This window comes from Citrus sinensis, chromosome 5, assembly GCF_022201045.2.
Source record: "Citrus sinensis cultivar Valencia sweet orange chromosome 5, DVS_A1.0, whole genome shotgun sequence".
In the NCBI taxonomy this organism is placed as follows: Eukaryota; Viridiplantae; Streptophyta; class Magnoliopsida; order Sapindales; family Rutaceae; genus Citrus; species Citrus sinensis.
The window spans coordinates 27,527,272-27,549,844 of NC_068560.1; the positions used below are offsets into that span (position 1 = coordinate 27,527,272).

The following is a 22,573-nucleotide window of genomic DNA, read 5'->3' on the forward strand; positions in this document are numbered from 1 at the left end:
CCAAAAATTTTAAATTAAAAAAAAAACTGAAGTTACAAGTTATTATCCAAAGCATTTATTGCTACATGATAAATCCAGTAGATTTGATGGTGTTTCTTTTCCTTTATCGAAGCTACCCATCACAAAAAACAAGTGTTCTTCATCTAATCAAAACACGCACATACTTCATCTCTAAATGCTTTGAAGATAAAGAAATCAACCGCAATCCTGCAACTTTAGCTCGGAGAATCCGATAATAAAAGAACATGTGATGAATCAAGGGTGATGGCGTCGAGTGAGTGTCGCTTGCTGTCGGCGTTAGAGGCGACTGTCACTCAATCGCGTACAAGGTTAGTCTTTGAAAAAAACTCGTTGCATGTTAGAAATCGGTGATTGGGCATTATTTTGTTATTGAAAAATGAAAATGGGTTTATTAGTTTGTCAAAGGATCTGCTCTGTTGCTGGTGTTGTTTGTGGATTAAAATGAAAATAGGTTTGTTGAATGTGTTGGAGAAGTTGCTCTGCGGCTGGTGTTTTTTTTTATTAATTGGAATGCGAATGGGTTTGTTGATATATTGAATTAGAATTTGAATGAGTTTTTTTTTTAGAACGTGAATGGTTTTTTTTTATTATTATGCCAGTGTCCTTCCTGTACATTAATTAGCTTAATAGTTTATTGACTCATATCCGATGCTTATTCTCCATTTTTCTAGCAGTCTATCTTTATGAGCATGTGAAGTGAACTTTTGTTTTATGTTTCATGACTTGGGATTAGAAGTGTATAACATTCAATATCTTTATATCAAAGAACTGATATATGTTAATGTAGTGCAACCTGGTTTTTATTAGCTTCTTGATTTGTGAGGATGCTTGACATCTTTGACTATGATTGCCAACATATGAGCTTATATATGTTGAAGTAATTTCGGCTTCATAAGCTTCATAGTAGAGTGTAGAATTGGGTACAAATTCGGCCACTCATGGGGTTTTTTGGCTATGAGATGGTTCAATAAATTTTGATTTTGTTGTTTATTAGATGTAGTGAGATGGGTCCTCTGGTCTCTTATAATTTCATCTCTCTCAAATGCATTAGTTTTTTGGTATTTGTTTAATCGCAAGATATGGAATTGTGAGGAAGCTACCCTTCTCAACAGTGTTGTTAATCACGACTTTCCTAACAAAGGAATATCCAAACTCTGCCTTGTGAATGAACTTGATGCTAGCCTCTTGCTTGTTGCTTCATGTAATATTATTTTTCACTCTTTTCATTTGTTGTCAACTGGAATGTTAAATGCCCTATTATTTTGTCTTATTTTCTTATTTGATGTAGGCAATGGAAATATTTGAACTTGAAACTATTACAATCGGAAGGACAAACAGAAGCTTGTCACTGCATTTTCTTTAATCTAAGGTTGAAAACTTGGTGTACAATGTTCAAATGCCGTTGTGGATTGGCAGCATCAGTCTGGATATCTGGTACATTCTGATATATGTAGTTTGTAGGATTTAGTTTAGCTGCTAAAGGCAAATTATAAAACATGGATGCCAAATCACTGACATATATAGACTGTCATTACATTAGCTGAAGCGTACTATCTATATCTGAAATTCTGAGTCATTGGCACTTTTATCTTAACAAGGAAAATTGACAGTGAAGTAATTACATATATGTGCTATTTGTTTTAATAAATAATATAATAAGTATAGACTTGTTATTTTCTTCATCAGAGTAATGAAAAAATTCTTAGATATGATTATTTATGTCTTTAAATTATTAATATTTCATCCACTGAGAGAGGGGGAAAAACAGAAAAGATGAAGGCCAGTGAAATGTTAAGAAATTTTGTGGGCTCAGAGGAGATCCATATATTAAAGCATGATTTATCTTTTGGATAGGTTAAGAAAGTTTTTGAGTTTCTGAAAAATGGCTTCCATGAGATCGGTAGTTCTTTTGATTTATCTTTTAAAGATGATTTGGTTGTTGATGAGAAGATTTCATTCCTAGCTTATCTTGCTAGTATTCTAAAAGAGTGTTCTGTTTTCCCATATGAGCCACTGCAGCAGTTGTATTGAGACTTTATCATGTCTGGAAACACAATGCTCAATGCCACGAATCTCAAAATGCTACTAAAAGAGGTAAAATTCTTATTGGAATAAGTTGAACATTTGTTGACAGTCTGCAGAGTTGGTTCTATTGTTGTCGGAAGATCTTATCCGAATCAGCTTTTAATTATTTTACAAGAAGAAATCTCAAAGTTGTATTCATTTAGATGTAAAACAGTTAGCATGCTCATTATGGTCTTATACAAAGTTGTATGCATATGTTAAAATTCTTGGAACAATTCATTGAGAACTGAAAACCTTATCATTTAATCATGTGATTTACTGGCTTGCATTTGGCTATATGATATTGATAAGTTTATATGCATTTCTCTCCATATTTGGTATTTTAATATTGAATTGAAATATGTTGTTGAACCGTTGCAATATCACTATTAGTTTATGTTTCCCTACGAGCTTGCTGACTATTTCTGCCATTTGTGAGTTCACTTTGGGTGAGTGTCTTGTTTACTGTAGTCTACATATAACCAGCTTTTATCGATACACATTTTTGTTGAGTATCAAGTTGTCTATGGTAGCTATAACAGTTCTGCACAGATGTATGACGACACTCCACTTATATATGACTATCATATATTGCTCAACATGCACATTGATTATATTTGCAATGTATGACTTGTTGTGATTGTTCTGCTTTTAATTCTGAGCTTACTTTCCACTCATGTATGACGTGCTTAATATGCTCTACTTGTGCATTGAGTGGCGACCAGATTTTCAATATGCTTAGAATTGTTATTTTACATCATTCTCCAATATAGATATGGCTGTAATCAGGATATTAATTAAAATCATACTCATAACTCATTATATTATTTGCTTAGAACCCTTCTTGTAATTTTATATTTATTTTTGTTTTTATTATTCTTTTCTAGTACTAGTGGATTCCAGAAAGTATGTTATTATAGTAGTAATAATTAAAGAATCCACTCACCGAGTTATATATATTATACATTTATACTCATCTTTCTTTTTCTTGTTTCTATCTCCTCAGGCATTCAAGTGCTTCCTCCTTGCTGTTAATATCTTTTTATAACGAGATTCAAGAGCTTTATTTTTAATATGACTAATAAAATATGATTCACTATCTTTTGTAGATGTGTTTAGTATTATTTTTAAAGATTTAGTAATTATTCAATTTCTAATTATGCAGGACCAAATGATAGACATGAAGGAAAACTCCAATACCGAGGAAAATGTTGAGCCATTAACTGATAATCAAATTTGTGAAGTTGTTTTGGGGAAGAAATCTAATTTTGTGAAGAAAATGATAGGTCCTTCAAAGTTAACATCCAATGTAGCATTGTCCCAACAAAATCAGGAGATGACAAAGACGATTGAGGAGCAAGCAAAAAAGATTAAGGAGCAAGATAACAGACTACAGGTAGTTGAAGATTTCATAAAATTCATGAAAGAGCAACCATCATTTTCACTTACACCTTCAGTTGATCCTGCATTATTTGATTCTCAATCCCAATAAGACCTTTGCAAATACATCTACTATGAAATTTTACTTTTAGGTCATTGATAGTGATTTGTGACTTTTATATTTACATTTATTTGCTAAGAACCAAATTTGTTTGGATTTCAATGTCATGCTTTGTGTTTGAATCTTTCGGATTATGAATAAATATTTCGAAGTCTTTCTTATGTTATTCTCATTGTTGTTGGTTTGATTATTAATGACTACACCTATTTTTAATAATCACACTAGCTTGTCTACTAAATTACATCGTCCTTAAAAATAATGTGAGACAATATTGTTTTTTATTTGAAACGAAGATAATTGTCATGGAATAATCTCTTTTGTATCCAAATTTTTTCGTCATTAAATATCAATTTATGTGACTACAATATGTCGTCGTGAATGCTTTCTTTTAATGACAATTTAGAGTAGTCACTTTAATTCTTCGGATACGATATAAATAGTCGTCAAATAGTAAAATATATTGTGATTAAAAACAATGTGAGACTATATTATTTATCATTTGAAACGAAATTAATATTCATGAAATAATATTTTTTGAATCAAAATTTTTTGGTCAATAAATATCAATTTATGTGACTAAAATGTGTCGTCATGAATGTTTTTTTTTAAATGACAATTTAAAATAGTCACTTTAACTTTTAGGATACAATATAAATAGTCGTTAAATAGTAAAATGTATTGTGGTTAAAACTAATGTGAGACTATATTGCTCGTCATTTGAAACGAAATTAGATGTCACGGAATAATATTTTCTGAATCAAAATTTTTTGGTCACTATATATCAATTTATATGACTAAAATATGTTGTCATGAATGCTTTCTTTTAATGACGATTGAAAGTAGTCATTTAAACTTTTTTGATACCATATAAATAGTCATAAAATAATAAAGTGCATTGTAATTAAAAATAATGTTAGACTATATTACATATATTTTGCAACGAAAGAATACGTCACAACATGTTAATTTTTTTGACTAAATATTATAGTTGCGAATGCTTACATTTTATGACAATAGATAATTGTCACTTAAAATGTTTTGATACAATTTAACTAGTCATGTAATAGTAAAATAAATTGTCATTAAAATAAAGTTGACACTAATTTAATTACTAATTGTATTAGCAAATATTGTCACAAATGAAAACTACTTGGGACGATTATGAAATGTCGCGATATGTAAACTTCAACAACAAAAAAATAGCGTTGCTAATTGTATTGTCAAACCTCTAAAATGACGATTTTAGTAATTGTTGCGACTATGTTTACAAACTCTTAAGACAAATATTATAGTCACTATAAACCACATATTATGACCGATATGAAGTGTCATTGATTGCATTTTTGAATCTCTAATTTGACCATTTTAGACACTATTCGTGACAATTTTAACTTAATTTTAAGACAATTATGTTTTTCATAGAATCATGTTCTTAAAGTGACGAAAATAATTTTGGTCGCTAGAACCTTTTAAGACGTTCTTTCTACGACTAACGTGTGACAATTCATTTTTTTTCATAAAAAATATAAAGTGACTAATTTATTATTTTTAGTGACTAATATTCTTCGTAATAAAATCTTATTTTTCTTGTAGTGCACCCACTGAATCGATCCCCAGAGCAGATCTTCTACTATATTCGGGATAGCGGCCTCCTCCATCCTCCTAAGCCAATGAAGAAGTACCCCAACATAAAGCGTAGCCTGAAGTATTGTGAGTTCCATAAGGACTTTGGTCATAGCACAACCGAGTGTTTTACCTTGAGAGAGGAAATTGAATCTTTGATTCTTAGCGGGTACCTCAAAGAATTTGTTGCTGGCATGAGAGAAGCTCGGAAATCCGCGGAGCAGGATAAGGGCAAGCGGGTAGCTGATGACAGTCTTGAACGAGAGGTACCCCCTGGACATAAGAAAGGCATGTATGTCCGAATGATCATGGGCGGACCGACTTTAGCGGGCCAATCTAAGAGGGCTATCAAAGGCTATGGTAGATCGTTGTCGATAGCCACTAATATTGGCAGAGAAGTCAACCTTAATCTTCAGCGTAATACATAATGTTGGAATGGCTTAATCTTCCAGCGTAATACATAATATATATATATATATATAGAGAGAGAGAGAGAGAGAGACTAGTACATAAAAGGAACTTCTTATATAGCGTTTAGCTTAAATAAGTATATTTTATTTACTTGTACTTTTTGTTATTATTCAAAAAAACCTTATTCCTATATAGTGTAAATTTTTGTGTAGTGTAAAATATTTTATTCATAATTTGACGGGTTTTGTTATCTTGCATAAAAAGATAACAAATATACGTAAATAACAATTGCTTAATAACAATCTAATGGCCGCGGAAATTTGTGAGGGAGTTGGAAATGGGTGACAAGTGTATTATGTTTATTACCTTGTTATATAAGATAACAAGAGCATAATTTGACAACTTAGAAGTATATTTTAATCTTAATAAAAAAAGGGAAATTATCATTTACTATCAAAGTTATTCTGACATTTCATGTCAGTACCATAGTTTACCGAAAAGTACATTTTACTACCAAACATTTGCGCCATTATCAATTCACTACCATTCCGTTAAAAAAAAGTTAATGTTTAACGGAAATTGAGTTAAAAGTCGATTTTACCCCCCAAGAGTCTGATAGTAAAATGATAATTCTCCTAAATATTCGATAGTAAAATGATAATTCCCCTAAAAACTTGGTAAAAATGATAATTTATCTATCAAATTAACACACAATTTTACTTTTACAACTGGAAATGTGTTTAATGCCCTTATGACATCAGCAAGTTTTTAACGTTATTAACGAAATGGTAATGAATTAATAATGAGGAAAACGTTTGGTAGTAAAATGCATTTTTTGACAAATCATGGTACTGACATGAAATGTCATAATAACTTTGGTAGTAAAATAATAATATCCCATAAAAAAAAGGAATTGCATTTAATAAATCAGATGGGCGTGAAAATAAAATACCTACACATAAGAAGACAATTTGACAACGCTCAACGTGCTACCATGCAATCGTTTCATTTCAATTCGATTCGTTGGATAAAACTTAAAACAAAATGTCGACTCAAAACAAATCTTTCAACTTTCAACAAAGACGTGAAGCAAAATCTAATGGCTGCAGCTTCATCGTCATCTTCACCACCTGCTTCCAACAAACCCACAAATTTCAGTCAAAAGCTCTTCATGATCTCTCTTCTCCTCTCCTTCTCGCTTTTCCTTGTCGTTTTGTCATTCAAACCTAAACAACAGCCCCATTTGGCTTACGAGCCAAATAATAAGTATAATACTAACCACTTATTACACAGACCCAAATGGCTCGATATTGTCGAAAAACACATCAAGGGTCACAAAATTAAAGTTGGTTTAGTAAATATAAACGATGATGATGATGATGATGATTATAATAGCGTACGTGGCGACATGCATGTTGAAACTGTTCACATACGTTTCGACCATGTGGGGGAGGATAAAAAGTGGGAAGATTTTTTCCCGGAGTGGATTGATGAAGATCACAAGTGGGGCCCACGGACGTGCCGGGATATACTCAACATTGTTTTTTGTTATTAACGTTTCTGTTTTCCTCAAACACTTGCAAAACATACAACAGAGACGGCATCATTTCACTTCTTTTTTAGTAATATAATATTTGTAAAAATTAAGTCAAACCCGCGCAATTAAAGTCAACATAAAAAATCAGTCGTTTATTCTTGATAGCCAAATAATTTATCACTAGTCTATCATAGTTTCATGATATATGATATTTATATCACCAATATATCATAATTTCTTAATAAACGATATTTCTATCACGATTCTATTGTTGTAGGCCTCCAGACCAAAAACTGTCAGATAGAGGACTGTCATAGTAGGTACTTTTTCTTGTAGTGAAACTTACTATGAGTAAGCTATAACTAGAAGGTTACCTTAGTGAGAAAGGACACAAAGAGATGGAGGACATTGATGAAGAGTATTTCAACATTTTAGCTAGCCGTTCATTCTTTCAGGATTTTGACAGAGGTGACGATTGTGAAATCTTTAGGTGCAAAATGCATGATATTGTGCACGATTTTGCCCAATATTTATGTAGAATGTTTATCTGTAGAAATTCATAGTGGTAGTGGTGAAGAGTCAACTATGAGCTCTTTTGGGGAGAAAAAAATCCTTCATTTGATGTTAACTTCACACGCGCGGGGGGGGGGGGGGGATTTGGTACTCATTCAGGTGGTAGCAGCTGGTGCAGATCCCATTCTATTTACCAGAGGTGGAATTGAGAAGACCACTGAGGCTTTGGTCGCCGATCAAAATTAAGTTGATGTCGGTTGAGGTTAATTAGCATATTCTTCTGCTTTGTTACTTTGGCTTTGAGTGGGGATTGCTTATTATTTTCTTTAAACCATTACCCCAATCACAAGTCCTAATTCATTTGGCTTTTAAGCTGTGTGATGACTTTTCAAGGCTCACTTACTAAATCGCATTGATCAATTTTGCCTTGGATTTGGTTTGCAGGGGTGATTCGCGAATGTCCTGTCCTGTCCTGTTTTAAATGAAAGTTTACAGAAAGGGAACAAGAGCAGACTGGCCTACTGTCTTAATTCATAACTTTCAAGGGATCAGGAGAAGTCTTTTAGGAGGCCTCAAACGGCTGCATATACCATCACCTCCAGGTAATCTGTTCTACTGTTCAGTTTTAGTTCCTTTTTCAACCTTGTCTGATGGATGACCAAAAAGGCATTGTGTTCACAAGGGTGTAAATGGGCCAACTCAGACCGAAAGGCTAGCATAGCATAGGGCTGTTGCCTTTACTGGAAACTGGGCTGGCTTGGTTTCGTTTGCTATAATGCTTTTGGTTGTCTCAGAACAAGAACAACTGGAATCTACTTAAGAAGTACAAAATGTTTTATGTCATTGTCAAGAGTTTTAAAAATGTAGATAATTTTTTAACAACTGGAATCTACTTATTTTAAAAATGTAGATAATTTTTTGTCTAAAAAAGTGAACACGTTGAATGAGAGTGAAACCAAATATCATAATGAAAAAATTTAACAAACTAAGTTTTTTTAATCATTATATATTTTTTTGCTATTGTAAATTTTTTATTTTATAAACATGAGATAAAATATATATTTTTAGAGAATATCAAAGTTCTTTAAAAATTATTAAAATAATATATTACCATCATAGAAAAAACATGATTAAATAAATGAAAATTTGTATTATAAAGTAAATAGGTTTTTTATTTTCTTATTGTGCAAGTAGGATTATGGGATTCATTTGAAGAATTAAAAAAAAATCAATTTTCTATTTTCCACTTTTCTTCAGTTGGAAAATTAGAACAAATCTTTCTCTATTAGAATTAAATACAATTTAAAAACAAGTTATCCAAACAAATTTTAGATTGCTTCATTATTAAAAAACAAAAAACACCAAAACAAAAACAATACCAAACGCACCTTAAAATTCAAATATTATTAGGTAATAAAACATGAAATATTTTTATCTGTACCAACCTTTTTTAAATTTGAGTGAATTTACTTCTCTCCAAAAGAATACTTGAATATTTATATAATATCATAGGTTAAACTGACCAAGTTTATAACAGTTATGTCCAAACCCACGCGGTAAAGATATCATACTCTGCAAGCTACAAAATTACATAAAGTTCAACTATATATATTCAAATTGATTAATTTCATTTAGTAAATGAATCGATTATGCATAGAAGGAAACATGACAAGACAGGACTGTGCGATCGATCAGAGGATTAACGGAACGGTGCTAGAGACTTAAGATTTAATAATCCAATTGGTTAGTTTAATTGCGGTTTCTCGTTGCTCTCTAATCTTTATTAAATTTCTAATGATGTTCAATTACAACAAAGTCATTGTACCAAAATTGCTGTGCTGGTCGATCCTTTTTTTTTTTTTTTGAAAAGAATATTGCATGTCAAACTGATTTGTTGGGATTGGACATGTAGTTAATTGAGATTTTTAAAACAATGTTTTTTAAGCAGGGGAATTATCCAAGGGCAGTGCAGAGCTGCTTAATTCGAGTCCAAAACAATTACTTGATAAGACTATTAGTTAATTAATTGCTACCAAATACTTACATCTATTATATCATCTGCAATGATCGTCATAAGTGCGTGTGTTCTTTTTTCTCTTCATTTCCTGAATGTATCAATTACAAAGTCATCAAACCACTGTGTCATTTTTTTTTAAAAATTTTGTGTGTGTTTTAAATATGTCGAACTGAGGCTACTGATTAGTTAATTGGGCATGCAACTGAGATTTTTAAAACAATAATTAGAAGATATTCGCAGTTCTAAGTATCTTCTAAGAAAACTACGAAGTTAAAGTAAATGAAAAAAGTTTTTGGTGGGTGGGTTATGGGGGGTAAAAAAACCATCAAAATTTCAATTTTGAAATGATTGGAAATAGAAAAATATGTAAATATCCAGCTCTGGATCGATCAATTTATACAAAATAAAAAATAATTAGTAATGACTTGTTATTTATTATTGTTGAAAAACAAATAGTAAAGATTATTATTGTTGAAGCAGAACTGATGGTAGTATACTGCTGGGTGATATGGTCAGCAAAAAATAAATTCATTTTCGAAGGAAATAAATCTGACTCTAGTTTGTTAAATTTATACAAAATAAAAAACAAATAGTAAAGATTATTATTGTTGAAGCAGAACTGATGGTAGTCTACTACTGGGTGATATGGTCAGCAAGAAATAAATTCATTTTCGAAGGAAAGAAATCTGACTCAAGAATTTTAGCAGCAAAAGCTGAATCAGTTTTAAAGGCCTACCAAAGAGTGAGCAAGCCAGGAAATGTTCATGGGACTAAGGATAGAGGAATTGATCAGCAGAAATGGAAGCCCCCCCCCAAAAATGTTCTGAAACTTAATGTAGATGCAGCCGTGAATAGCAAAGACCAGAAGACAGGGCTGGGAGCAATTGTCCGAGATGCAGAGGGAACGATTCTAGCTGTAGGAATCAAGCAAGCTCAGTTCAGGGAGAGAGTCAGCTTAGCAGAGGCAGAAGCTATCCTTTGGGGGCTGCAGGTGGCTAAACAAGTTTCTTCATCTAGCTTGATAGGAGAATCCGACTGTAAAGAAGTGGTAGAGCTTCTAAACAACACTAAGGGCAGTAGAACAGAAATTCACTGGATATTGTCTGATGTTCATAGGGAAAGTAAGGAATTCCAGCAAGTCCAATTTTCTTTTATCCCTAGAACCTGTAATACTTATGCCCATGCCTTAGCAAAGTTTGCTCTAAGGAATTCTTCCACTGATGTCTGGGTTGACACATTTCCAGCTGAAGTGCAGAATGTAATGAATTGTGTTGTTTCCTAAGGAATGAAAGGTTTACTTTCTTTTCAAAAAAAAAAAACACTTCACAGTCAAACACTGTTTAACGTAATTGTAATTTCAGTAAGTCATCTGCAACCGGTTAATAATAACGGGTGAAAAGAATCTTGTTACCAAATTGGATCATTAAATTTTTACACATGGCGCACTCTTAATAAATTATTTGTCACGTCATGTGCTGTTACAGACACAAACTGTAACATAGCAAGACCCTATAAGCGGACCCATATATACAACCCGTTCAATTATCGAATATTGAAAAGAGACAACATATGGTCCTATATCATATTATCATATAACAACTTTGTCAAGTTCATATACCGCGTGAATCGCAGACGGAGGACCTGACAATATTTCCAGTCTACACTGGTTAAAATAAAAAATAAAAAAAGAAAAGAAAAGAAAGATAATAACAATAGCCATAACTTCTTTTGAAATGAAATATTTCTAAATTGGAATTTTGCGTGCAGTATAAGTATTGGAAGAATATGGCAGCATTTTCACCACGTTATTAGCTCCTTCATTTCCTTCAGCATTAATTGCCATTGCAAAAATGTAATTAGAAAAAGCACACGTGTCAAGATTTACTCGGTGGAGTAGTAGTCTTCATCCCTTAATTGGCCACCGCTGTCTGCCACTACATATGAATAGTGAAAATTACAAAGTTACAAAGTTTTTGGTGATAATAAGAAGATATTAGCAGTCTTAAGTATCATCTAAGAATACTAAATGAAAAGGTTTGAAAATTATTGATGGTTTTCGTCTGAAGAAAAATATTTGAACTGCAGGCAACTTCCAGGAATCTTCAAGTTGTTATTGTGCTCCATCAAAAAGAAAATTAAGCGTTGTTCGTTAAAACGTTCAAATCTCTTGACAATGAATCTGAAAATCACACGTTAAACTTTAGTCTTCTACGCGGAATAATTAGAAAAACAGAGGATGCATGGGTCCATGAATTATTATAACTTTGATAGTATTCACACGTTGCAATTATATGGTAGTTCACAATGACAATCAACCCATCGTTCTCATATTTAGATGCCATGAATAGAACAAACAAAGGTTTTTGTCTTTTTTCAGCATTGTAATTTTTACTTTTTATTTTCGTTTTTTTATATTTATGTCACTTTATTACAGATTAATTTTTTTTTAAAGTTTATATTAAATTTTGAAATGATTAGAAATAGAAAAATATGTGAACATCTAGCTCTAGATTGATCATTTTATACGTAATGAGAAATAACTGATGATGAATTGTCATCTATTATTGTTGAAACACTAGTAGAAAAGATTATTTGATTTTTCACACTCCACAATCAAATTTAGAGATTAAACTCTAAACTCCCACTATCAGAAATCTGCTAAAATGACAAAATCTAAATAAAGCGGTTCGATATGAATCTTAGAATATTATGTGGCAGCGTTTTCATAGTTTAATTGTATGTTCATTCTCTCCTTTCAACTAATTATGCAAACGAGTCAAATTTTGATGGAAAAAAAAGAAGAAGAAGAAAATAACAAAGAGATGGTCAAGGTATTTCTAAGCTAATAATACACGTATAATTATCTAACAACTTGTTCAATTATTTAAAAAGAGATCATAGAAAACTTTGTCAAGTTCATATACTGCGTGAATCGCCGATGTAGGACCTAACAATTTATTATTTCCTGTCCACAACTGTATGTCATTTTCACTCTTTGCTATTATTAAAAAAAATAGTAATAATAATAACAGCAGCTTCTTTCAAAAGGGCTGAAATGAAATATTTCTAAATCGGAATTTTGCTTGCAGTACTATAAGAATTGAAAGAATACGGCTGCATTTTCACCACATTATTAGCTCCTTCATTTCTTTCAGCATTAATTACTGTTGCTAAAACTCTTCTCTCTCTCTTTTACCTCTTTCACCATGGTTGTTGATGCGATCATTTCCCCTCTCTTGCAGCAGCTGACTGCCATGGCTGCTGCAGAGACAAAGGAACAGGTGAAGCTGGTAACGGGTGTCGGAAAGGAAGTGAAGAAGCTGAACAGCAATCTCCGAGCCATTCAAGCTGTGCTCCATGATGCAGAGAAAAGGCAAGTAAAGGAGGAAACTGTCAGACTCTGGCTCGATCAACTCAGAGACGCATGTTACGACATTGAAGATGTGTTGGGTGAGTGGAACACTGCAAGGCTCAAACTGCAAATCGATGGAGTGGATGATCACGAGAATGATGCTCTCGATCCTAACAAGAAGGTATGTTCCTTCTTTCCTACTACCTCTTGCTTTGGCTGCAAACCAATTGTCTTACGTCGTGATATTGCTCTGAAGATAAAGGAAATCAATGAAACTCTTGATGATATTGCCAAACAAAAAGACATGTTTGGTTTTGCTGTGAATGTTATTAAGAGTAATGAGAGAACGGATCAACGAGTACCAAGTATCTCTTCAATTGATGAGTCCGAGATATTTGGTAGAGAAGAAGAGAAGAACGAACTCGTTAATAGGTTGTTATGTGAGAGTAGTAAAGAACAGAAAGGCCCTTGTATCATCTCACTTGTTGGGATGGGGGGCATAGGCAAAACTACTCTTGCTCAATTTGCTTACAATAACGATGGTGTTAAAAGAAATTTTGAGAAAAGAATATGGGTCTGTGTGTCAGAGCCGTTTGACGAGTTCAGGATCGCCAGAGCAATCATTGAATCTCTAACAGGTTCTGCCTCTAACTTTGGTGAGTTTCAATCTCTCATGCAACATATTCAAGAATGTGTTGAAGGGAAGAAATTTCTTCTTGTATTAGACGACTTATGGAATGAAGTTTACTATAAATGGGAACCATTCTATAAATGTTTAAAGAATGGCCTCCATGAAAGTAAAATTTTGATTACCACGCGTAAGGAAATAGTTGCCCGTTGTATGAGATCAACTAATGTTATCTATGTCAACGTATTGTCTGAAATAGAATGCTGGTCAGTGTTTGAGCAGTTAGCATTTTTCGGTAGGTCAATGGAGGAATGTGAAAAATTAGAAAATATGGGCCGACAAATTGTAAGAAAGTGCAAGGGCTTACCTTTAGCTGCAAAGACAATTGCTAGTCTCCTGCAATCTAGAAACACTGAAAAAGAATGGCAAAATATCTTAGAAAGTGAGATTTGGGAACTAGAAGAGGTTGAGAGAGGCCTTTTGGCCCCTCTACTATTGAGTTACAATGAATTGCCCTCTAAAATAAAACAATGTTTCACTTACTGTGCCATCTTTCCGAAAGACTATCAAATACAGAAAAAAGAGTTAATTAACCTATGGATGGCACAAGGTTACCTTAGTAAGAAAGGAACCAAAGAAATGGAGGACATTGGTGAAGAATATTTCAACATCTTAGCTAGCCGTTCATTCTTTCAGGATTTTAGGAGATATGGTTTGGGTGAAAATTATGTGTGCAAGATGCATGATATAGTGCACGACTTTGCCCAATTTTTGTGTAGGAATGAATGTTTTGCATTACAAATTCATGGTGGGGAAAATTCATTTATGAGGTCTTTTGGGGAGAAAAAAGTCCTTCATTTAATGTTAAATCTAGATGGCAGGCATTTAGTTTCAATCTCCATTTGGGATCATGTTAAAAGATTGCGTAGCCTCTTAGTTGAAAGTTATGAATATTCATGGTCTAGCGAAGTCCTACCTCAATTATTTGATAAATTAACTTGTTTAAGGGCATTAACATTGGGGGTGCATAGCTTGAGGTTGTGTGAGAATTGCATCAAAGAAGTTCGAACAAATATAGAAAACTTATTACATTTGAAATACCTTAATTTGGCCCATCAACGGGAGATAGAAAAATTACCGGAGACGTTGTGTGAGTTGTATAATTTAGAACATTTAGACATTAGTTATTGTCGAAATCTTAGAGAATTACCTCAAGGGATTGGGAAGTTAAGAAAGCTAATGTATTTGGAAAATGATGGCACTTATTCTTTAAGATACTTGCCGGTAGGGATTGGGGAATTAATCAGGCTTCGGATAGTGAAAGAGTTTGTTGTGGGTGGAGGGTACGACAGAGCATGTAGCCTTGGATCTCTTAAAAAGCTTAACCTCCTTCGATATTGTAGGATACATGGGCTGGGTGATGTGTCAGATGCGGGTGAGGCTAGAAGGGCTGAACTTGAGAAAAAGAAAAATCTGTCTAATTTGGAACTTCATTTTGATCATTTAAGAGATGGAGATGAAGAACAAGCTGGGAGGAGGGACAATGAAGAGGATGAAGATGAACGGCTTCTTGAAGCCTTGGGACCACCTCCTAATTTAAAGGAATTACGGATTTATCAATACAGAGGGAGGAGGAATGTTGTCCCCAAAATTTGGATCACGTCATTAACCAATTTAAGGGTTTTAAGTCTCTTCGAGTGCCGAAATTGTGAGCATTTGCCTCCTTTGGGAAAACTGCCATCCATTGAAGTTCTTGAAATTTATGGAGTGCAAAGCGTGAAAAGAGTGGGTAACGAATTTCTGGGAGTAGAAAGCGATACGGATGGCTCCTCAGTTATTGCCTTTCCCAAATTGAAACAGCTCAGATTTGATGAAATGGATGTATTGGAAGAGTGGGATTTCGGGACGGCAATAAATGGAGAAATCATGATCATGCCACGTCTTTCTTCCTTGTCAATTCGGCGATGCCCTAAATTAAAAGCACTGCCCGATCGCCTTCTTCAGAAGACAACACTGCAGGCATTGACGATTGGGGAATGCCCTATTTTAGAAGAACGTTGCAGAAAGGAGACAGGAGAGGACTGGCCTAAGATACGCCATATTCCCGACGTCTTCATTGCTTAAGGAATTCTCAAAGCGCGCGGTTGCAATTACAAATTACAATCAACCACGGCTACCGCCACGGGTAATTTCTTTCTAGATCTCCCCCTTGCATTGCGTGCTCACTCTATTAATTAGTTGTTATTTTTTAATCCATTTTAGAAATTAAAGTGTGTCGTCAATTCCTCTGCCTTCTGCAGTCTGCACTGAAATTAAACAAAATTCCCATTTTCAGCCAATTAATTAGGAGCGAATCGAAAACGGACAGACGCGAGGCTGAGATGAAACTAATCCAACACTGAGCAGAGGAGAGGATTCAGCAGGAATTAAAATATAATTATTGGTGCCAATAAGGAATCAAATTAACTCTGGTTAGTAATTATATATGCTTTCCTTCTCATTTGCTCTCTGCTCCTTCATTTTATATATACATAGTCTAACTGATTAATTTTTTGGGGAATGCAATCTTTTCAGCCGAAAACGAATTACGAAAATGGCGTAGCAGAGCAGGAATTGGGACAGGCACATGCTCTTTTAATCTGTTATATAGATTTTCAGTAACTTGTAATTAGGTATTGGATTTTTTTTTTTTAAAAAAAAAAGTTTGTGAGTCTTGTATTTCCAAAGAGAATCAACGAGGGAAAGCTCTAGACTAAGAGAGCTATTGTGAGGCCAAACTGCTTGATTTTGAGGGTTCAGATTTGGTTTCTTTTTGTTTTATTACTTGTTATTCTTTTGACCAGTTTAGAAATTAATTATTATAAATGTGTCGTCGATTCTGAGTTCCGACAGTGAACTGTGAACAGAGGAGGGGATTCAACAAGATTTAATATATAAATCTTATATATATTTGCATCTGATAGCTTATTGTTTGTACATCGTATTGAAAAAATCACTGAAGCAAATCTCTAGTGGCTGATCAAATTATTTTCATTTTTTTTAATAAAATAACTGACGGTATAATTCCAAAACTTTAAAGACAAAATATCTCTCTATACAATAAACACTTGGTCTCGTGCATCCGTGATTAAATGAATCCCATTACAATCTAGTACGTCGTAGCTGTTCGTGTCCTTCCAAATGAAGTCTTATATAATAGCTCATTACACAATATCACCATAAAATAATCAAATAATAACAACCAAATTAAGCTACCATCCAAAGTTTAAAAATTTCGGCGGCATTTGCACCTTCTAGATTTAGGATCCGTTTTGAATTTTATAGCCGGCAATTATAAGCTGCACTGCACAAGTTGTGAAATAAAAAATTTATAATTTTAAAATTAAGAATCGATAGTGTTTGATAACATTACTTTCAAATAATAATTTAAATAAAAATTGTTATAATTTTTTTGTTAAACTAATATACATGGAATAACTTTTAAACCATAATTACAAATTATATCCCCCTTAAGCCAACTAAAGGCCACGACAACCAAACCCCTTACCAGCTCATAATCTTCGGCTTTTCAGCAGAGCAACCGGAAACGCACAGGAGTCTCGTTTAACTTTTACTTTCAGTTTCATCCCTTGGCCTGGTCACTAATGTCTCCCTCCCACTATGACTAGTGAAAACAAAATGAGAGTAGAATAATTAAGGGGAGAAAAAGCACACGTGTCAAGCAGAGTAGTAGTGTTAGTGTTCATCCCTTAATTGGCCACCGCCTGCCACAATACACGAACAGCGAAAAGACGTGGCAATGACAAAGCTTTAACTGACATAAGGCCTCGGTTGGCATGTGGTGTCTCGTACAATCATTTGAAGTATATTTCTTCAACTGATTATCTGTGTTACAATTATGAGAAAGAAGGAAAATGAAAAATTAAATTAAATTAAATTAGATGATAAAATAAAATAATAAATAATTTTATATTTATTATTTAATAAATGAGTGATTTATGATATTGTAATTTATATTAAAATTAAAATTTTATAATCTAATTATTATTTTTTTTAGGAGTCTAGGCAACTCTGAGGAGCCTTGGTGCAAATGCAGCATCTATTTTATTTACTTCCTCAGAAAAAGGAAATTAACTTTTCATTGGAACGTCCAAATCACTTTACCGAAAAATAAAAAGAAAAAGGACAAATATCCAAATGACATGACAGGTTTTATTCTCATCATCATTGCATCCTAATAAGAAAAATTTTAGAATACATTTGTTGAACTATGTCACTCGTATCATATCACTCTTATAATAAATAAATAATATTTATTTTATAAATTATCATTCAAGTGGTAGTTGTATTAAACTCAATTACAGATATCATAAATGCATTAATTAATTATAATACAACAAATATATTCTAAAATTATTCTCTCCATAAAGCAGTGGCCAGTGAGTAACAGATGTTCTCATGTTCATGACCCTTAACAAAAAAATAAAAATAAATAAATAGATGAGTTGTTCATTGCGCTGTGCATTCCCGCCTTTGAAATTGACGTGGTTAAGACTGTTTGGTAGAACTACTTTACAGCCATGATGTCAAATTAAATTGTTTGTTTGGTAAACAATTATAGTTTGACTTTAACCAAACATCTCAACATTTTTCACAATTAATAAGTTTATTTTACCGATGTTTTTTTCAGTAATTTTATTTAGTCGCTATTGAAATTCAAATTTTAGATAAATAAAGATTAAAAAATTAATTTATATATATACATGAGCCTAATGAGTACTACTTTTTTTGTAAGGGTCGGTTTGATGATAGTTTAACTATTAAAATAATTAGAGTAATGATATATTCACAAATTCTTGTATAAATTTATTTTGTACAAATTAATGTGGCATGATAAAATTGGTTGAATTAAATATCTTTTGGCCCACATGATTTATTTCTATTATTTTATATTTTCATTCAACCAATGAATTAATACCATATCAATTTGTACAAGTTAAATTTGTACAAGAGTTTTTGGTTGTATCATCACTCAAATAATTATTGTTAGTTGCATTGTATAAATAATTAGTTGTAAATAAATCAGCTTAATGTTTGGTAAAATTTACACTTAAAAGTGATGTGAGTTTTAAAATTAATTATCCGTGCTTGATAGATTTTATTATTAAACTATTGTAAAAATAGGAATGACTAAAATAAATAAAATTTATTTACACTCTTTTAAATATGTATATGTATATAATATCTTTTTATTGTGCATATGTAAAAATTAGTAACTTAAAAAAATTAAATTTTTTCTATCTCAATAATAATAATAATAATAATAATAATAATAATAATAATAATAATAATAATCTTTGTAAATTTAATGATTTTATTTTTTTGTTGAATAAGGATAATTTCGGATTTATATAATACAAATGAGAATATGTGTGAAATTATATTAAGTCTAAAACTTTTTAAATAAGATTGTGGCTTGTGAGAAGTTATTCCTTCTCTACTTTCTAAAACTTGATGTGGGATGAGATGATTTCACCAAAAGTAATTTTAAAAAAAATAATCAAACAAAAAGATGAATTTTTAATTTTTTAAAAATTACTTTTAAGCCTTCCAATTATAATTTCAAACGACCCCAAAGTCTTACCTATTAGTTAAAAAGTGCATATTTAATATCCAAACCTTTTTTTTTAATTTTTTTTTCATGTTGTTTAGTTGTAACTTTAGCAGAAGTTTAAGAGATTAAATGCTATATTGCTTCTATTCGAAAATGCTCTAATTTTAGATTTTTGAAAATAATCAACTATAAAGAAATTAGTTAAATATTTGGTAAACTTTATTTTAGGTGTTGTGAGTTTTAAAATCAATCATATGTATTTGGCAAATCTTATTATTAAATTATAGTCCCAAAAACAAAGACTCAAAAGGATATAATATGGATGAAGTTTACTTACAAACTTTTTAAATATGTAATATATAATTTTTTATTGTGTATATAGAATGATTGATAACTAATAAATATTTATATTTTATAATTTTATCTCAATATCATAGGTAACAAATAATAATCTCTATAAATTTAATAATTTTATTTCTTAACTTAATAAGGATAATTTTGGTTTTTATAATATACATGAGGATATATATGAAATTATATTAAATATAAAATTGATTCTCAAAATTATATTTTGAAAAGCTGCTACTTTACTACTTTTTAAAATCTAATATAGACAATATGATTTTACAAAGTGATTTAAAAAAATGGCAAAACTACGTTGCAACATGGGTTTGATACCCATTTCTTTTGTCTTTTTCAAGGTCAATTACAGTGAAGTCTTGTTATTGGTTATAAAAACAAAACAACTAAAAGCTTTTAAATTTTCACACATTAGTCCTGCACCTAAAGATTTTCAATTGCATTAATGCTTCTGGAAGCCATGATTTATTTAGAATTCAAGCACTTATATATTCTCTTTATACACACAAACACTAGTAAATTAAAAGAATTTTTTTTGAAATATTTAAATTATTTTAAATAAAAGAAAACTAAGGAAAATTTTAAATTATTTTCAAATAGAGTAATTGTTTAAAAAAATTTTACCCTTCTCTTAGTTAAGTTAATGAAAGATCTCAACCATATGGACGTGTGCTAATAACTATTTAAATTGTCGGGGTGGAGTAACAAATTTTAATTTATTTAAGTGTGCAATTAAATTTATTCTTTTATTTAAGGACAAAAACTCAACCAAAAATACAAACTCATTGTTCAAACAAACAATTTTTTTTTGCAAATTCATAAACTAACACTTTATTATTATTAGTAAATTAACATATTTTTACTACATAATTAAATAATTGATAATATGTTAAATAAATCTTATGTTACAAAAAAAATTAACTACATAGAATATCAAATTAAATTTATTTTCATATTTTGTACATTACATTTACTTGAGATAGTAAAATCACTTGTGTTGGAATAAAAAAGATTATGGGGTTTGAACCTTGGTCACATGGGTGAGAGGAAACTGATTGCCGTTATGTTAAATTAAAAAAAATCAAATTTATATTTATCATTAATTATGGTTCGTAAATAATATACATAGTTTAACTATATAATAAACTAGTTAATTTGTTAATTAATAAGTAAATTTATTAATTTAAATAGATATTAATACATGTAAGAATAAGTCATTTAATTAGAAATCTAGTTCAATAGTGTAATATATATATATATTTTGGACTTTTATGTCATAATTATAAAACTTTTGATTTTTCTTATTTTGCATGAACAAGAGGGGCCTTTAATGTTAATAACCTAAAATCATATATAAGTCATTATGCAAGTCTTGCGTCGGATGCAACGGTGAATTTGAAAATGACAAAAAATGGGGCACCAAACCCTAGAGGCAACGTAGCTGGACCCTAAAGTGACTCTCGAACCTTTCAAAAGAAATACTAAATAGGCCTTAAGTTGTACATATTTATACTATTTAAAAGTGATTATTTAACACCAAAATCTTTTTTCAATTTTTTTTTATATTGTTCAGTTGTAACTTTAGTAGCGGTTTAAGAGAATAAATAAGTTATTTTACCTCTCTTAAGAAAAACTAAAATTTTAAACTTTTGAAAGTAGAGATCTAGAGCTTTTTAAAATTTTGAGCTTTTCTTATTGTGTTTGAACAATAAGAAAGAATTGAAATACTACGGTTCCATAAGTTATTTTATTTAAGGCTATTTTCTTATTAAGGGAGGTAATAATTTATATTAATTTAGTATTTTAGTGGAGAAGTTTCTAGAGGAGTGCCCATAGTATCACTCATCCTCAAAACGTTTGCGATTACCATCAGTCCCAGCCCATTTTTGAATTACTTGATATATACTTGATCAGTTATTTAGATATAAGATTACATATAGATTTTCAAGGCATGTCAAAAAATGTATACTTCTACTTTTGAAAATACAAATTATTAATTACTCATAATACTTACAAATGAAAGTTTACCCAATTCCCATAATTCCTTTTTTTTTAGTAGTTACTGTTTTTATTATACAACAATTATAATTAAAAAGCCACATCTGACTATAAAATAGACCCTTAGTCTCATGCATCTATAATTAATTGAATCACATTACAATGTAGTAAGTAGCTGCTGTTCGATTCCTGCCAAATGCTGTCTCATATTTATATAATAGCTCATTATATTAGATCAGCATAAGATAATCAAATAATCACAACCAAATGAAGCTACCATCCAAAGTTTGAGAATTTCGGCAGCATTTGCACCTTCTAGATTTAGGCTTCGTTTTGAATTTTATTGCTGGTATTTTTAAACTGCAAAGTTGTGAAATTAAATAGATATAATTATTAAAATAAGAATTGATAACATTTGATGGATATTACTTTCAAGTAATAATTTTGATAAAAACAATAAAATTGTGATAAATTTTTCATTAAACTATTGTACATGGAATAAATTATTTATCACGTCATGATCTATTACACACATAAACTGTAACATAATAAGACCTGTATATTATACAACAACTTGTTCAGTTGTTTATTAGTTTTCCATTGGGAAAATATAACAACTTTGTCAAGTTCATATACCGCGTGAATCGCGGATGTAGGACCTGACAATAATAAAAATTAAAAGCACACGCGTCAAGATTTTCTTGGTGGAGTGGTTGTTCTCATCCCTTAATTGGCCACCGATGTCTGCCACTACATATATGATTACCGAAAAGACATGGCAATGATAAAGCCCGGGCTGGCATGTGCTGTCTCGCACAATCATTTTAAAATAGGATTTTGTTAAATAAATTATAGTTCCTTCAAAATTCATGTAGTAGATCCACCACTTATTATTACTGTTCACATAATTTTAAAAGATTATAAATTACATAAT

General features: G+C 31.4%; 3 protein-coding genes across 5 annotated transcripts; all 3 read left to right on the forward strand.

Annotated features, from left to right (window-relative positions):
• Positions 1-86: 86 nt before the first annotated feature.
• On the forward strand, positions 87-3,752 carry LOC127902516 (uncharacterized). 2 transcript variants are annotated; one of them, XM_052441755.1, is made up of 4 exons: positions 87-329; positions 1,310-1,455; positions 2,044-2,115; positions 3,251-3,752. In XM_052441755.1, the coding sequence occupies exons 1-4, from the start codon at positions 265-267 to the stop codon at positions 3,298-3,300; spliced, it is 333 nt and encodes a 110-aa protein (XP_052297715.1). In that variant the 5' UTR covers positions 87-264; the 3' UTR covers positions 3,301-3,752. The 2 variants fall into 2 exon arrangements, with proteins under 2 accessions (XP_052297715.1, XP_052297714.1); XM_052441754.1 differs by having other exon boundaries at positions 88-329; positions 2,041-2,115.
• A 6,557-nt stretch (positions 3,753-10,309) lies between these two features.
• On the forward strand, positions 10,310-10,969 carry LOC127902403 (uncharacterized). The gene has a single exon (XM_052441312.1). The coding sequence runs from the start codon at positions 10,310-10,312 to the stop codon at positions 10,967-10,969; it is 660 nt and encodes a 219-aa protein (XP_052297272.1).
• Positions 10,970-12,681: 1,712 nt separating this feature from the next.
• On the forward strand, positions 12,682-16,629 carry LOC112495536 (putative disease resistance protein RGA3). Of its 2 annotated transcripts, none has more exons than XM_052441742.1 (3): positions 12,682-15,852; positions 15,968-16,138; positions 16,242-16,629. In XM_052441742.1, the coding sequence occupies exon 1, from the start codon at positions 12,894-12,896 to the stop codon at positions 15,789-15,791; it is 2,898 nt and encodes a 965-aa protein (XP_052297702.1). In that variant the 5' UTR covers positions 12,682-12,893; the 3' UTR covers positions 15,792-15,852; positions 15,968-16,138; positions 16,242-16,629. The 2 variants fall into 2 exon arrangements, with proteins under 2 accessions (XP_052297702.1, XP_052297701.1); XM_052441741.1 differs by having other exon boundaries at positions 12,683-15,852; positions 16,003-16,138.
• Positions 16,630-22,573: the final 5,944 nt, after the last annotated feature.